General features: G+C 41.5%; 1 protein-coding gene across 1 annotated transcript; it reads left to right on the top strand.

Annotated features, from left to right (window-relative positions):
- Positions 1-405: 405 nt before the first annotated feature.
- Positions 406-16321, top strand: sh2d3a (SH2 domain containing 3A). The gene is made up of 20 exons (XM_069167170.1): positions 406-583; positions 774-865; positions 967-1084; positions 2306-2335; positions 2435-2496; positions 2576-2727; positions 6884-6923; positions 7056-7172; positions 8530-8673; positions 9583-9869; positions 9957-10042; positions 11408-11527; positions 11615-11772; positions 11880-12077; positions 12294-12455; positions 12725-12840; positions 13243-13414; positions 13519-13630; positions 14604-14789; positions 15519-16321. The coding sequence occupies exons 1-20, from the start codon at positions 469-471 to the stop codon at positions 15713-15715; spliced, it is 2664 nt and encodes an 887-aa protein (XP_069023271.1). The 5' UTR covers positions 406-468; the 3' UTR covers positions 15716-16321.
- Position 16322: the final 1 nt, after the last annotated feature.

Raw genomic sequence — 16322 nt, forward strand, 5'->3', positions numbered from 1 at the left:
TCACTCAGGTGAAGCGGTTGTCATCAATATGACTAAATTGACCTTTATGTGCAAGTCACTTTTTACTTCAACACTAGGTGTCACTCCTACACACCACTTTTCCTGCAGTTACTTTATCTCACAACATGGATGGACAGACAGACAGACAGACAGACAGGCAGGTAGAGAGACTCACCACTGTACATGAATGCCTATCTCTGACTTGACATGCTGACAGCTGCCTAACATTTAACAACCCCATTCTTGTTTTTCTGAACTCTCATGACTTGCCTCTACCTGCACCCTCTGCCTCTTGAGAGCTCATGCTAATTCCTGCGCTGTGATTTGCTGTTGGGTGAAGGGTACTGTGTTCCCACTGTACAATCTGATTGGCTTTTTGAGTGACCCTGCAGGTTTGAGGGGGAGCGGGCTTGCACTCTTACCACAAAGAGAACGTTAGAGGTAGACTTAATGACAGAGGTAACTTAGATGAGAGCAGCTGCAAAGAAGGAAGGAACACTGAGGGAAAGTAAGGCAAGAAATGAAATAGTGATAATACAGGGAGAAAGAGAGACGACAGTGCCACGGTGGACACAGTTAACAGGTAGGTGTTACATACTGTAGCTGCTGCAAGGCAAACAACACAAAGACTCTCTGCCTGCGCGTCTCGTTAGCTGCTTTCTATAACAAATCCTTCATTTGTATTTTCTCCTATGAACAGAAACATGTACAAGCATGTGTGTTAGCATGGGTGTTGGTATGTAATCACCATCTTTTCTGCCTTTGCTGTTCAGACATGAATAATCGCTCCATCGCCTGGTGGCTGAACCAGATCGGCCTGCCCCAGTACACCAAGACACTAGAGAGTGAATATTATGGTCTGGAGGTATGTACATGTTCAAAATGCATTTGTGTGTGCTTGTTTCTATCTAAAAATCCTGCACTTTCCTTTATTGCTTCCCGCACTCTTTTTTTGCTTCTCTGCAGGGTTTGCTGAATGTGACAGACGGAGAGCTGAGGGATGCCGGCATAGAAGATGCAACACACAGAGAAACCATTCTCAAGCAGCTTGCAAGACATCGACAAAGACTGGACCCACATTCTGGTGACACACACCGGCCACATTAAAGCGCACAATCACACCAGGACTGGACAGTATTTCAAATCGTATAAAAATCTTATCAGTAAATGTTTATCAAGTGGTCATGGTGCTCAGGCCTGACAACAAACAAGGGGGGAACCTGAACTCCAGAGTCCCTCACAGCTTCAGGCTGATGTGTATCAACACATGTTTGTACTAACTGAATTGAATAATCGCTGCACTCAATCAACCGACATGATAACCGCATTAAAACGACCTGCTTTCTGGTTTTCTACTCTTGAGGCCCTATCTTGAAGGAGCACAGGATTTCAAAACAAGTTTAAGTTCAGTGTTTTCATTCCATAGTTATAAGTTGCATTTTTTGAATTAATGTTTGGTCAAATTACCACACAGCAAATGTGGAGGTTGAGTATTATTTAGCACTGCACACAGAGTTGGAGAAACATGGTGTTAATGGGGGAGAATAAACAAATCTGACCAGTCAGTCAATGCCAGCTTTCAGTGTTTGATAGTTTTCTATACCAAGTGATGCAGCCACGTTTTGGTCTGTACCAGAAATGTACCAACGTTCAATACAAAGCCATATTGATAATAGAAAAATAGCCTTGATAATATTTTGATATACTGTATTGCTAGTGCACACATCTGCACATGTTATGTGGGTACTCACACATACTATGGACACACATGGATGAACAGACTTGCATACACTAAAGCTGTATGTGAAGGCTGTCTTCTTCAATTACTCTTTATTTACAGCACGTTCTGTTGACATACTAATCTGGGACATTAGCTTATTCAAGTTGCTTGCGTGTTCAAGTACATGTGTGTCTGTATTCAGAAATAAGCCTAGGAATAAGCTTTTATCTTTCTGTGAATCATCCTTTTCACCTTGCAGAGAGCGGGATATCTGTTGAGATCATTTATAATCACCATGAGAAACTGGTTTACCAAGTCAAATGTTTTATATTTTAGGTGTTTGCTGGCTTGTTACTGCTTAGTAGAACTGAAAGAAGTAAAATTTAAAAATATAGAAGGCCTGAATGAATGATGATGTCACAAGTTAATGAATGCCTTGAAGTGTAGACGTGTCAATGCACACAAACTAAAGGATGAGTTTTTGGGAAATACACCTTTTAGCTTTGTGAGTGAAAACAGCCAGCCTGGCAGATTTACAACTTTTAATTATTCTAATTAACATGCTGTGTGTTGCTTTTCTTACAGCTTCATATTTAACGGACAGACCTGAGAGTGGTATGAATTTTCTCTTCTTTAACTCTTTGCAAGAAAACAAATACATATATTTTCTATAGTGTTGAACTATTCCTTTAAAATGTCCTTTTGTTCTCTTAGATGTGCAGGTCGTAAAGCGCAGAGTGAGCCGAAAGTACTCCCTGGGATCATCTCTGGATCTAGTGAGGGATGCAAAGTTTTCACTACACAGCATCACAAAAACAATCTGCTCTAAAGTCACCTGTATCTGGGTCTCTGCAGGAAAAGCCGAAGGATCTGTTTCGTCACAGTGTTCTTCAGCGCCTCCAGCGCGCTGACAAAAAACAGCGCCTATCCGCCTCGTGCTCGCAGCTCCGCCCCCTTAGCGAGGACATCATTATCAGTCAGGACAGCTGTCAGGACAGCAAACACAGGTAAGCTGACCCCCTCTGCGTGTTTAATGCGTGTCTGTGAAAGAGTATGACAGTGGCCGTATGTTTGGGAAAGAGATCCACTTTCTCAAGGTAGTCTACACATGAATGGCTAATAATTAACTTCATAAAATCTGTCCGAGATTGTAAAGTGAGGCATACAATCATGCATCTACAGAAAAGTTGAAAAGACAAATGAATGAAAAGACATTATGGATATTAAATAACATGATCTCACGTTGTACTTTCATCGAAAAAGAAAACGGTTTTTGATGGCTCAAACAATCAACAACACACTGTAGGCTTTGTATTTAGGTCTCACTTCCTCCTAGTGAGAGGTCAAAGACTGAATGACACAATGTGTGTTTGTAAGCTGTTAATCCTCAAGTCGTGGTCGTTACAGAGCAGAAAGCTCAGTGCCAGATCATCTTCAGCATTAAAAGTCCACTTCATCCGAGGATTAATAAAAGCAACAAATCCTCAAGAGTTTGGCTGGAACTAGGGGCAAAAAGATGTTGCAGGCAGGTAATTATCTCAATGGTTGTTTCAGCTTTATACATTTTTCTTAAAGCAGAGTAACTCGGCTGCAAAACATATTTAAAACTTTATAGCTCGAACATGCCCCGTACAATTGTATTATGGGGAAGAAAGATTAACTAAAAGATCCAGGCTGGGACCATATGTTGCTGTGGATTTTTTTTTACACATTATTTTTAATTCATATAAAACCTTAATTATTTATTTGCTAACTACTATACAAAGTAAGTCAGAAAATGTGTTTTTAGTAGTTTGGGAGAACCAAACTCTTCCAGTCGTTAAAGTAATTTCCTTCAGAGACGTTTCATATAGCCTATGTAAAAAAAAAATAGGGCACATAAATATTTCTACAGGGATACAGTGCTTAACAACTAACAAGTAGTCTACTTAAGGTGTATGGGCTGGTCAAGTACAGGCACATCTTTGAATGACTGCTAGAAGCCGCAGGTTGGAAACCAAACGTCTCAGTGAAGGAGATAGTTCCGGTCCTCCACTCTGATTGGCCGAGACACGTCGGAAACCAGGTAAAATAACTGAATAACACACCTGACCGCATTATGCAAATATTAATGCGCCGCCACAAAACCACAGGACATTTGAACTTTTTTTTTTTTTTTTTTAACGAGTGTCAATGAGAGAAAAAGCGTTTAGAAACTGAAATAAACAGAATTATTGATTGTTAAAATATTTAATAACTAGGAATTTGTGTGGTTGTCAGGGTCTGTCCTCTGCTCAACATCATTTTCTGATCTGAGGACGGTGTGGAAATGTTAACCTTTAGTTTGTTACAAAAACAAATCTGACGAGACTAAATCAGCTCCGCATGTGGCATTTACTGTCGCGCTGCTGCCCACCTACCATACAGCTGGGTGATGTGTCAGCTCAGCTTGTGTCGGTATCCGAGGAATGTCAGACAGACAGCGGTGCTTCAGCACCGGGGCCCCGGGGCGGGGGAGAAGGAGAGCTCGGGAGAACATGTGGGAACCCGTCCGAAAGTGCGCAGGGAGGAGAGCGAGAGAGAGAGGGCGGGGGGGGGGGGGGGAGAGGGGGGAGAGAGGGGAGGGACAGCAGCAAAGAAAGACTGAACAGTACGACTCCCCAGATGTTTTTTTTTTGTTTGGACCACAAACCGCCAAACATGTCCGGGACCGGTGAGCTCTGAGTCGGACCGACAGGTAGGACGGAGCGTTGGTCGCTGCCAGAACACCGTTAATAAAATAAGGAACAACTTCGTCAATTAACGCGATATTTTAGAAGTTTAGAGGTTTTTTTTTTTTGTTTTGAACGAAAGTTGATTTAACTTCGTGCGGTGTGCGGGGTTTTCTCAACATTTACTCACAGCTTCACATACAAAACTATTAAATTTAGAGATTCTTAACAGCCCACAAAGTCGGACTGGGCAGTGGCTACTTTTGGTTTGTTTCTACCTGCAGCTTTGCCAGCTAACAAAGCTACCTGTTGCACAACTTTGAGGCACTGGTAAGTTTTGACTCTGTTCGGATTCATGACGAAAGTTATTCGATTATGAAACTACTGTCATCAAAGTGTGAGATTAGTCAGATGAGTACTAGTTTGCTGGCGAAGCAGAGTAAAATAGCTTGAAGCATTGTCAAATGAGGTGTCAGGTTGCGTTTCACAATAGTGGCTGTGCTGCACAGGTGTTTCTGAAGTGCTGCCTCGACCAACGCCCCTCAAACAGGATGTGGCACCTTGTTACATCATAACAAACTTTTCCAACTGGGATTTTATGTTGAATGCACGTTGCTGCTGTCACGGTCATCTTACTGTAAACATTCAATTACAATAGTGACACACTTACCTGTTCAAAGGTTCCTCTCAGACTGTAGCCTATATAAAAGGTAACACTGTTGTGAAGGGTGTAATGTTGCATTTCAGTATTTTTTTTTTTTTAACACTTTATGAACCCCTTTTATGACAAAAGGGTAGACATTTACAGACACCTCAGCGTTTGTACAGTATAATGCAAGACACTTAATAATGATGATTAAACTTTAGGACTCACTGACCCTCTACATGGCCAGTTATGGCCGTGAAAACTATTTATAAATCCGATACCGACACAGAATTGTAGCATAGAGTTGAAACAATTAGTTGATGAATGGACTAGATTATTAAAACGATTGGTAGAAAGTTTATCTGCATTATTTGGATAGTCACGCAATACTATTGCAAACATTACAGTTTTTGCAGTTTTACTTCTCTCTAATGTAATAGTCAACTATATCTTTGGGATTTGGACTGCAAATCTGACAAAACAAACAATTTGAAGTTGTAATCTTAAACTGCAGGACATTGTGACATTTTATTTTTTTAACAAGATGAATTGATAAATCAAGAAAACAAGTTTGTCAGATTGGTCAATAATGATGAAATGTAATGATGTTGTAGAGTAGGACATAAAATGAAGTGTGGAAATCTGCATTTCAGGGAAGACGCATTCAGACTTAAATTATTATTATTTATTTTTGTGAAATCCATAGTAAGATCAGTGTAGTCAGAAATGGGTTTGGGGAAGTAGATTCAGGTGGAAGATGTGGCTGTGAAAAAGGTCCGGTCATACCAGGTCCAGTGTTTTGTCCCGAATTCAGGCAAGAGCAGTGTGGGACGAGGGTGCAGGATGGGGTGGGGTGGCACTGAAGGTCGTGACCTTGAGTATCATTAAGGATGTGGAGGTGATGTCCTTGAAATGTTTTTCAGTAGGACCTAACTTACTGGTATTTTAAAGCGATATTCCTGTATAGACTTTTCATTTGAAGTCAACAAACAAAATTAATACATGAACAAATGGTTCTGTTTTTCAGAAATTTTATCGCCAGCAGCTTGTAGTGGAAACCCAGCCAGCGATCATTACCTTGTAAAGAACTACCTCACTAAATCCTTGGGGATTTAATTCACCTAATAATGGACAAATTTGAAGAGAGCAAGTTTAAGGAGTTTATTTTGACAGCATCACAAAGTACATCCTCCAAAATAACCTTTTAGTTGATTCAACAATTCTGCAAACAGCATTTTAAAAAAACGACCAAAACCTTTACTTTTGTAGGTTTTATTACAACGCCTCAATTAGTTTTAGGTTACATGAACAGAACAAATTGGCAACTTGGTGTAAATGGAAGTATTTGTTTTGTTTTTGTGGATGTTGAAAGCAATGTGTAAGGTCAAAGCAGAGTGAAAAAAGGAGCCTTCACATCACTGTTTTCGCACATCCCTCCAGTAATCCCAGAACACATGATTTGTTCCACATTGTTTACTCGTGTCCACACAGACAGAGGCAGGTAGAGGTAGATTTTGTGGAAAGGGTAGTAGTTCAAAAGATTGCTGGGAGTTATCTAGTTCAGCCCTGTTGTAAGTTCTGTTAGCCCTTCATCTGGGAGCCTTGTGTTTGCAGAGGCAGGAAGGAGGAAGCTTGGGGAGGAAGGAAGGAAGAAAATGAGGCAGGCTATTAAAAGTCTGTCAGTTTTTGTGGCGTTAATGACAGACCCAGACCTTGGCCTTCCACCTTTGTACTGTTTGTTCAATGGAAAAACATGGCACCATCCTCCATGGCTCTCTGGGGTTTAGAAAAGTAGCTCCAAATCACCTCTTTCCTCTTGTTTTTCAGCAAGAGGAGGAGTATCAGCGCATACCTCAGCCAGCTGAAGGTAAGAGTTTAAACAAACGGCCTCTCTGTCTCTCACTTGCCCCCCTTTGCTACATATTGTCCTTCACAGCCTCACACAGAGACAAGATGCGGAGTAACTGTGGTTTTTGCTGAGCTGCGATGCATGTTGTAGGTGTTTGGTGGTCGGAGAGAGATGGACTCATTGAAGAAGGAGCTGGAAGAGGAGCTGAAGCTCAGCACAGAGGACCCAAGGAGCCACGCCTGGTACCACGGATCACTGAGCAGAGAGGTGCACCTTAAACTTCTCCTCGTATTCACACCTAATAATCTTTTACAACACATATGAAAGGGGCAGACTGACTACACTTCAGGAAATGTTATTGTGAAGAAAAGATCGGTACCACACTCTCAGGTCTCTCTGTAATATAACTTAAGCTTCCAGCCAGTAGCCGGTTAGCTTAGCATAAAAACTGTAACCCAGGGATGCTGCTCGTCTCGCTGTATCCGTTCAAAGTAACAAAATCTCCCTACCGGCACAAAATATTGAGTCTTGACCTCACCTTGAAGTTGCCAGGCAACCAGTGAAGGAAGTAACTTCTGACCAAGAAATAGACATAACCCTCTGCAGGAGTGTGCCATATTTCATTCATCATAATAACAGCATCATTTTTTTGTTGACGTAATGACGTGGTACGTAGCACGACATACGTTACATGCATAGATTACGCACAGAAACAACTGGCATGGCTGAGAGTGGCTGCATGTAGAGTATAGAATCCAAACTAAAGAACCAAGATCATGTTTGTTTAATTTTTACTGAATATTGGCAGACAAACTGTTACATTTATGCCAACATATCAAACTACAAAACTTATTTTGTTGCAATTATGTTCTTCAGATAAATAATTCGATATTCTGTAGTATCATCAAGAATATGTTTATTTTCACAGAACTAACCTGAAATATTATGATGTTATTTTAGGGCTCAATCGCCCACCCCGAACCCTGCTCTTACACTCTGGATTAAACAAACAGATGCAAAAGTACATTTTTGTCATTGTTGAGTGTGATTGGTGCAAAGCAATTTAAAAGAAATGTTTGAACAAAAATGAATGGAGTCTAAATCCTATATTTATGAAGGTTGAAACTTGTTGCAAAGGTTGGGATTGAACTTTATGATCGTTTTGGAGGTTACAGTGTTGTATTGTTATACTAAGAGGTGTTTCTATTATTCAGCCCCGCCCATTTATTTAAATGAAAGCAGGATAAACAACAGAAACACCTCTCTGTGTAATGCAGTACAGTTAAACTGCATCCTACACTAATCATACAGCTCTCTAAACACTTCTAGAAAACATTTTCAAAGGTAGAGGATTTATAGTATTGTATTAGACTGACTTAGTTAAAGCTAATTGTAGCTTACTGGCAACTTTCTGTATTTACTACATAGACATGAGGGCGTTACGACTGATCCAACTGTCAGCAAGAAGATAAATATGTAATTCCCAGAGTATTGAACTACTACTTTAACCTCTTTTACACTGTGGCCAACAACACTCAGCTTTAGTTATATACAGAAATATGTCAACACAATGTGAACCTCTACGTTCAGCTGACCAAGTGAACCTGCTGACTTGTCGCCCCAGGCTGCAGAGTCTCTGTTTGAGAGGGACGGCGACTTCCTGGTCCGAGACTCAAGCTCCGCCCCCGGGAACTATGTTCTGAGCTGCCTTTGGAAGAATGGCCCCCTGCACTTTAAGATCATACGCGTGGTCCTTCGTCCCAAAAAGGTGGGTCTACAGAAATTATAGTGTTGTTCAAATCATTTATTAAGCAGCAATGCCTAATTTTTATGTTTTATATAATTGTCAATTTGAATCTTTTGCGTATTGGTTGGCCAAATCCAGCAATATGAAGATGTCACCACAGGATCTAAGATCTTGATTGACACTTTTATTTTATAGACTAAACAATTAAGTCAAGTAATTTTAATAATATTTAGTAAATAAAGTAAGTTCATGCTAACTTAGGTTTGTTATCATCTACATTTACTTTGTGATGCATTACTCATTTTATTTACATCTTTGATATGGTTTGCTTTATATCGGGGGCCATTTTTAATAGTATCCACTTCATTTATGTAAATAATTTCAGACTGAGCATTCAAAACCTCTTTTAAAATAATGCATTCTGGTATAACAGCAGCACCGACTGAGGCCTCAACCAGCCCCAAAATCTACTTTAAGTCCTTGCAGTCCTCTTATGTTAGATTTTTAATCAGATTGTACAGGTGGACATATTGAACTTGGATAACAGGTATTTTAGTAGATGTTAGTCAGACTTGGTAATCTTGTCAATACCCAAGGTATTTGCTTGATCTTTCATCAAACAAAATATTTAACCATTTGTTTATTAAACGATCAACCACTGTAGGCTAGTGAATACTTGACAAAATAATGACTTAAATTGAGAATGCAGAGCATTACTGAAGACAGGTTATACTGCAAGAGTGGTTTGACATATTTTAACAGACTTTTCATAGTTTTATCTAAAACTTTGCTGTGACCCTGTGTCGGATTTCCAATCTGACATCTGCTAAACTGCCAGCCACAATAGCCACATCTCCTATCTCTGAGCAGAGTTTTGTCACTTAAAAGGCTCTGCTTGATGCATTATGTGTGTCTCCATCTGTGCGACAGGGCTACTCTCGGGAGCTGTTCCAGTTTGAGGAGGATCGCTTTGACAACGTTCCCGCTCTGATCCGATTCTACGTGGGCGACCGTCGGCCCATCTCCCACGCTTCAGGCGCTGTGATCTTTCACCCAATCACACGGACACTTCCTCTGCGTGTCATCACCGAGCGACATGCAGAATCCAAAATAGGAGGTGTAGGGGGGGAGAAACAAACCGAACACAGGAAAAGACGCAGCTTCAGCTCCACCTCCACATACACCGACACACTGCAGGTCATCAATCCACTGCTAAGGTGGGAGGAGCTGTCGTGTGCTGCACCTGTATATACAAACATAATGCATGTAGTCAAACGGGTACAATGTTGTTTTATGTGTTGCAGGAGTGGAAGTCAGCCTGCTAACTTGGAGAATGTGGGACGGAGGCCTTCACTTCAGTCTGCACAGTCTGACAGCAACCTACGGACTGGTACATCATCACAAACATGCAACCTACTGTATATATACACATGCGCAAACACGCGTCTGTCTGATGACCCCTGGAGGCAGCTGCATTGCGATGCGATCCAGTCAACCAAGTGTAAAATAAACTCCACAAGAAATACAGATGCAAAAGCAACAGATACAATAATTTGTTGGCACATTAACTGCAGTGAACTGCTAACTTGTTTTTTATGTATGTAAAATGGAGAACTTCACTGATTTTACTCATCAAAGTATGTTTACAGGCTTTGGGGAATACAACTGCATATGTTTAAAAAAAAAAAAAAAAAAAAAAAAAAAAAAGTTGAGTAAAGCCTTTTGTGGCTCCAGAGGGAGCTGTGCAAACTCAAGAAGACTCCAAGTTTGAAAATGAAAAAAAAAAAAGTGTTTTGAGAAAGTGAAGTGAATTCTCCTTTTTTCTGCTTCAAGCTGGAGGCTCACCACTTAATTAACTACTACAAGCTTAACAAACCAGAAGGGCTTCTCTATGGCTGAGCTTAGTGGCAGGTTCTGATAAGAAAGAATGCTTGGAACAAATAAGAGATCTCTGGTTTTGCTCCATTGGTTATGATACCTTTTCAAACCGTACATAACGAATCTAACAATGTGATGGAAGTGTAATGCTACATTGATGGGTTTTACGAGTATAACTGGCAGGACACATCATCTGGGACAAGTTCATTCTCTAACATTAAGCCTGAAAAAGGAGGCTGGTTGGCTGACGGTTGTGTGGGTCTTGCATCTTGTTGGCTCGAGCAGAGAGCTCCAGCCCAACTCCCCCCCCGACAAGCAGACTGGGCTGTCTGTGTCCGAAACAGTGTTTGTTAAGGTTTTTTTTTGGAGGTGGTGGGTACAAAAGAAAAGAATAGGAGGAAGTTGATGTCCGATCTTCAAGGCCCAGTAAATGTTTGCTGTGGTGACAGATCTCTGGCTGCATACAGCTGCTCTGAATCAAAGCCACTCACACCTGAGCCTCCAGGTTCATTGATTAGCCCCACCTACTACCAACCAGCCAAAAGAAAAGAAGGAACCACACTCTTCTACTACAGAAAATACAAATAAAGAACACTACCGACACTGGGGTAATATGAATTAGAGAAATGAGGAATATTGAAGAAGTTTGTGTTCATGCATTACTGTTAATAAAAAAAAAATTCATACCACTGCCAATCAGCCAATAAATCCTCCTTAGATTTTTTTTTTAAAATGGTATCAATATTTGTATTGGTAATAATAATTGTAGTATTGGTGTTCAGTAAGAGGCTAGTATTACTGATTTGAACCTAAAGAACCACAGTGTCAACACCGTGGTTTATTTTTCACCTTGCCACTGTAACTGTTCTTCATCCAGGTGTTCCACAAAGCACTCAGTCGGAGGACACTGGCCCCGCCCCCATCTCCCCAGTGTTCCGCACAGGCAGTGAACCCCTGCTGAGCCCACGCCCCCGACACACACGCCCCTCCTACCCAGGTAACCTGCTAAGATGAACACAAGCGCAGCTTCTTTTCGGTGAAGATGCACAGGTCATTCTCTGATTTCCCCTCTCTGTGCCCGTAGGTGGTGGTGTAACTCTACGAGGTTCAGACGGGCAGCTGCATCCGAGGGCTCCTCCTAAACCTCTGAGAGTCTCTACTATTTTCTCCAACGCTACGCCTCCCCCACCCACAGACCCGGACGAAGACCCCTCCTCCTTCTACGATGAGCTGGTCATCCAGGTAAAAAATTCGCACCACTCATCTCTGTTTTGGGACAAGACAAAAGCCTCACAGTCTTCCAGTAAATCCTCCATGAAGAGCTTATATCCCCTTGTTATCTTGTTCAGTTGCCACATTGCCAGCGGAAAGGTCACGTGGACCGTCTGCGTGCAGAGGAGAAGTGGCAGAGCCGTGCCCGCCTCACAGAGACTTCCTTTGGATTTCTGGAGGCCCAGAAGAGTGAAGCATCGTCGCAGCTGCTGTTTGACAAAGAGCTCCAGAGAAAGGCAGCGGAGGAAGAGGACTGTCATTTTGAACGGCCACATGTTTGTATAAATATGTATAAATATGAGGTGTAAAATTGTATGTGACAGCTTGAAAGAACTGTTTGAAAACACAATATAAGATTATTTTTCAGATATTGGCCTCAGAATACAGTATTGGCCACAGTAGTTAAAAAAAAAAATCTGTGAAATCGATGGAGTACTGCACATGTACCTTTGTACCAGTTGTGGACTAAAATGCTTCTGTCTTCATCACAGATGGAGTTGGGCTCATGTTTCCAGTTGGATCAGTTTGAGTCGTTGCTCTTGCCGGACAACAACCGACCTCTGGAGCCTAGTGTCCTGCTGTCACTCAAAGAGCTCTTCAACCGCTCAGACGCCAACACCACCGCTCTGCACATACTCAGTGTTGACTGCCAGGTAGAACCTACTCTGAAAAAATCTTAAGAAACCTGAATCTTAAATATAAGTAGCTTTTATTTTTACGTTTGCAAATAAAAGTGAGGAAATTTTACTTTTATCTTACACTTAATTCCACACTGTCACTTTCAGCGCTGATAGAAACAAGCTGTCATTTGTAACCAGGTGTTTTCAGTCAACTCAACAACCCTAGTTTGATTAAAGTAGCTTTAATGAACTGGATGTAACCCTTGACTGCCCGTTGATTTCTCATTGTCGTGTCACTGCAGGTAGCGCGCATCGTCGGGGTGACTGATGAGCAGAAGAGGATTATGGGAGTTGACTCCGGGCTGGAGCTTGTCACTTTGCCACATGGACACCAGTTACGAGAGGACTTGTTGGAGAGGTACATGTAGCTGACACACTTTATACTTAAAACCAGACGTATGAATAGATAGATTGGTTCACCTATTACAAAAAAGTAAAGAGCTGTTATATCTGTCATGCAGACAGTGTCTTTGGTTTGAGTTGTGGATAAAACACAAAAAGCGCTGTTAAGTTTTCAGGCAGATCATTTCTCTAGTAGTTCTGTGGAGTATCCAGTAGGATATTGTAGATAAATATTTCTGCTTTTTTTTTTACATGTAGTTTTAAAATTATACAAGTAGCACAAAGTCTGTTCACCTCTATTACATTGTGATGGACTTGTCAGATTTGTTAGGCAGTGAAAAATGTCCTTCATTACTGACCTCATTCATTCTTCTATCCACTCACAAACCTTTAATCCATTCCTCTTTATTGTTTTAAGGCATCATTTGATAATGCTGGGAGTCGCAGTAGACATCCTGGGCTGCACGGGCACTGTGAGCCAGAGAGCAACTGTTTTACACAAAATAATATTACTGGCTCAGGCCTTGAAAGAAAACGCCCACAACCTCTACTCCTTCTCAGCCGTGATGAAGGCTCTGGAGATGCCTCAGGTGAGGTTCTCATGACAAAGATGTGCTGGCTGGATGCAAAATTATACAAAGTTAAAACTGGTTTAAATTTTCTTACACATATGTTTTTGCATGCACATGTGCAGATAGTGCGACTGGAGATGACGTGGCGAGCGCTGAGGAGAAACCACACAGAGACTGCAGTATTATTTGAGAAAACACTCAAACCCTTCATGAACTCGTTGAACGACGGAGACGGTAAGAGTTAGAGCCACATCCAATTAATCTGCTTGATGCTCTTGTCCAATGTGTCAGAGATGCACTGGTATGAAACGTCAGGGCTGAGAACAAATACAGACAAATACCTGTTTTGGCGTGCCCAAAGCCGGGGAAGCTATAACCTTAATGTGTAACTAGTCCAAGTTTTGTAGCTTGTTTAACATTGGCACCTGAGTAACACATTTTTGTGATCACTGGTTTGGGTGCATCTGCGATTTCTCCATGGACATGAGCAGAGGGCGCACAACAAATTCAGTGTCAAACTTGAAATGCTTCGGAAAATCTGCGGCAATGAGCCGGATGCGGTGTAGTGAGTGCCATTCGCGTTTCAAAATGGGCAGAACATCTCTAAGATCAAAAAGGTGCATCAGGTGAGGAACACAAGCAGGTGAGGTTTTTTCGGCAGTCATGGGGTTTTGCACCATGACTTTGTCCCCCAGGGTCAAACCGTCAATGCCGAGTTTAACTTTGATGCTCTCAGGCAATTGAGGGTAATCATTCAGCGCTGATGTACTGTGGCGCGATATTGTGCGCGTTCTCGTCTGCAACAGCATATTCATTGCTCCCAACCACCCCTACTTGTTGAATTTGGCTCCGGGCAAATTCTTTCTATTCCCCAAAAGTAATTTTTAAGACTCAAAGCTCATTAGGCTCAACCTATTGAGCTATGTATCATTGACCATTACTTAAAAGTCATAACTTTACTCGAGGTAATTTTTCAAACTTTTGCCCTGCTCACTAGTTTTATATGTGCTCCCCAACTCCTGTAACCACACGGTGATGTGTAAAAATTGTGTTCACTTCCCCCTTAATTGAGATAAATAGTAGGTACAAAAAAAACACCTGTTATCACAGACCCGTTGAAACAAGTGCTGCATTGTGACCCATTTCTTAAGCAGTCAATGTAATGCACAGAGTCTGATGCATAGTGTGTTCATATGTTTGTGTTTAGACACTGCGGTCCAGGGTCCCATAGCAGTGCCTCACCTGGTTCCTCTGCTGCTGCTGATGGAGGGTGAGGACCCGGTGGAAAACAGTGAGCAAGGCTGTCAGCTCCTTTATGATGTCCTCCAATCAGCTCGCAGTGCTGCGTTGCACGCTCAAGATTATCAGCAGCACGCACGCTCCCTGCTCACAGGTACAAACATTCATCCACATGACATAACAAACAAAAGAATTAGTCGTAGTATGAGGAGAACTAAAACAAATAGAAAGAGCATCGCCTTACAGAGACGGAAATAAATACAGAGTAATTTGATGTGAAGTTCAGCGTTATAAAATGACTTTGTAAAGCAGAGTGGTCCATGTACCAGAAAGTAGGGAGTCAAGGGCACGTCAGGGAGAAGTATTGAGAGATATAGTACAGCAGGTGATGTTACACTGTCAGATATGATGACAGTGAATGTTTCCCCGGACAGCGTCTTGCATAAAGACCTTGAGGCACTTGTTGCAGTAACAGAATTTTCTGAACAGCCACTGAAATGTACAAGTTGACAAAATGTTGAACCTGAACTTGGAAAGCAGATTACACAGATAAGGGGAACAGAATATTCACTTTTCACGAGTTTCTTTTTTTGTGACTCATTCAGATTTAACAATCAAATTGTAATTTTTAAGTAAGTTCAGCAAGTGTTTTCTGAAATATGAAGAACATGGTTAATGCAACAGATTTCTCCTACATGCTACAAAAAAAAAAAAAATCTGTTCATGAGGGGTACTTGCATGGGGCTCATTGCAAGATAAGGGTAAACATTGGCTGCGGCAGGAAGTAGCAAAGTATTACATTCAGAAACGGTTACCATTGTAAAAGTGATGTGAAGTTTCGTCACGTGCGGTATCTGATCAAATGTCCATCACACTGTTACAGCAGGAGGCTGGGAGCCAGTTCCCGAGCTGCTGGAGGCTTTCCAGACAGAGTTCGCCCTGCGGCTGTTCTGGGGTCAGCTGGGTGCAGTGGCAGACAGAGAGGAGCGATACGAGAAGTTTGACAAGATCCTTTGTGTCCTCTCCGATAAACTGGAACCGGAGGAGCTCACCCCACAGCAACCTGACCCTTTAACCTGAGCCTAAGGGCCCGTTTCACAGAGTGGAAGGTGAAATCAGCTCTTTCTTCAACTGAGGAAAAATACGAAGCCAAGATGAAAGAACGACGCTTTTAGTTGAGTCTTGGTGTCGTGAGGTAGTATAGGAAGAGATGTCAGCCATGAGATCAAACGGACACAGAGGGAAAAGTAGTTTTTCCTTTACTTGCCGAGATGTGAGTGACTCTGTGCTTTTGAAGCAACAAATTAACGTGACTTGTAGAAAACTGAATTTGAACCGGAACGTGAGGGCGGACTTTTACTGTGAAAAGGCCTGCTTTGGATTCATTTTCCTTTTTCAGAAAATTTTAAATTGTTTACTCATAAACTAGCTTGTTTGCTTTCCAAATGTACATACTCAGTGTTTTATCAATCCAAACCACTTCTTTGATCCAAAGGACTGACATGAACATTATGAAAACAAATCCTTTAGCCTTAGTCCCTTCATCCTTGAACTGCTGTGACAGGCCACACTGGAAACTGGTTTTCATTTCAGTGTTTCTAATGTAATAAATGCATGTTAATTTTGTGTTGTCAGGTTTTTGCACATATTGTTTCTCATAAAGGTGTAAAGAAACAAAAAAGACAAA

The sequence above is a fragment of the Embiotoca jacksoni genome, unplaced genomic scaffold (genome assembly GCF_022577435.1).
Source record: "Embiotoca jacksoni isolate LCO1_2020_lvr unplaced genomic scaffold, fEmbJac1.0.p SCAF_4, whole genome shotgun sequence".
In the NCBI taxonomy this organism is placed as follows: Eukaryota; Metazoa; Chordata; class Actinopteri; family Embiotocidae; genus Embiotoca; species Embiotoca jacksoni.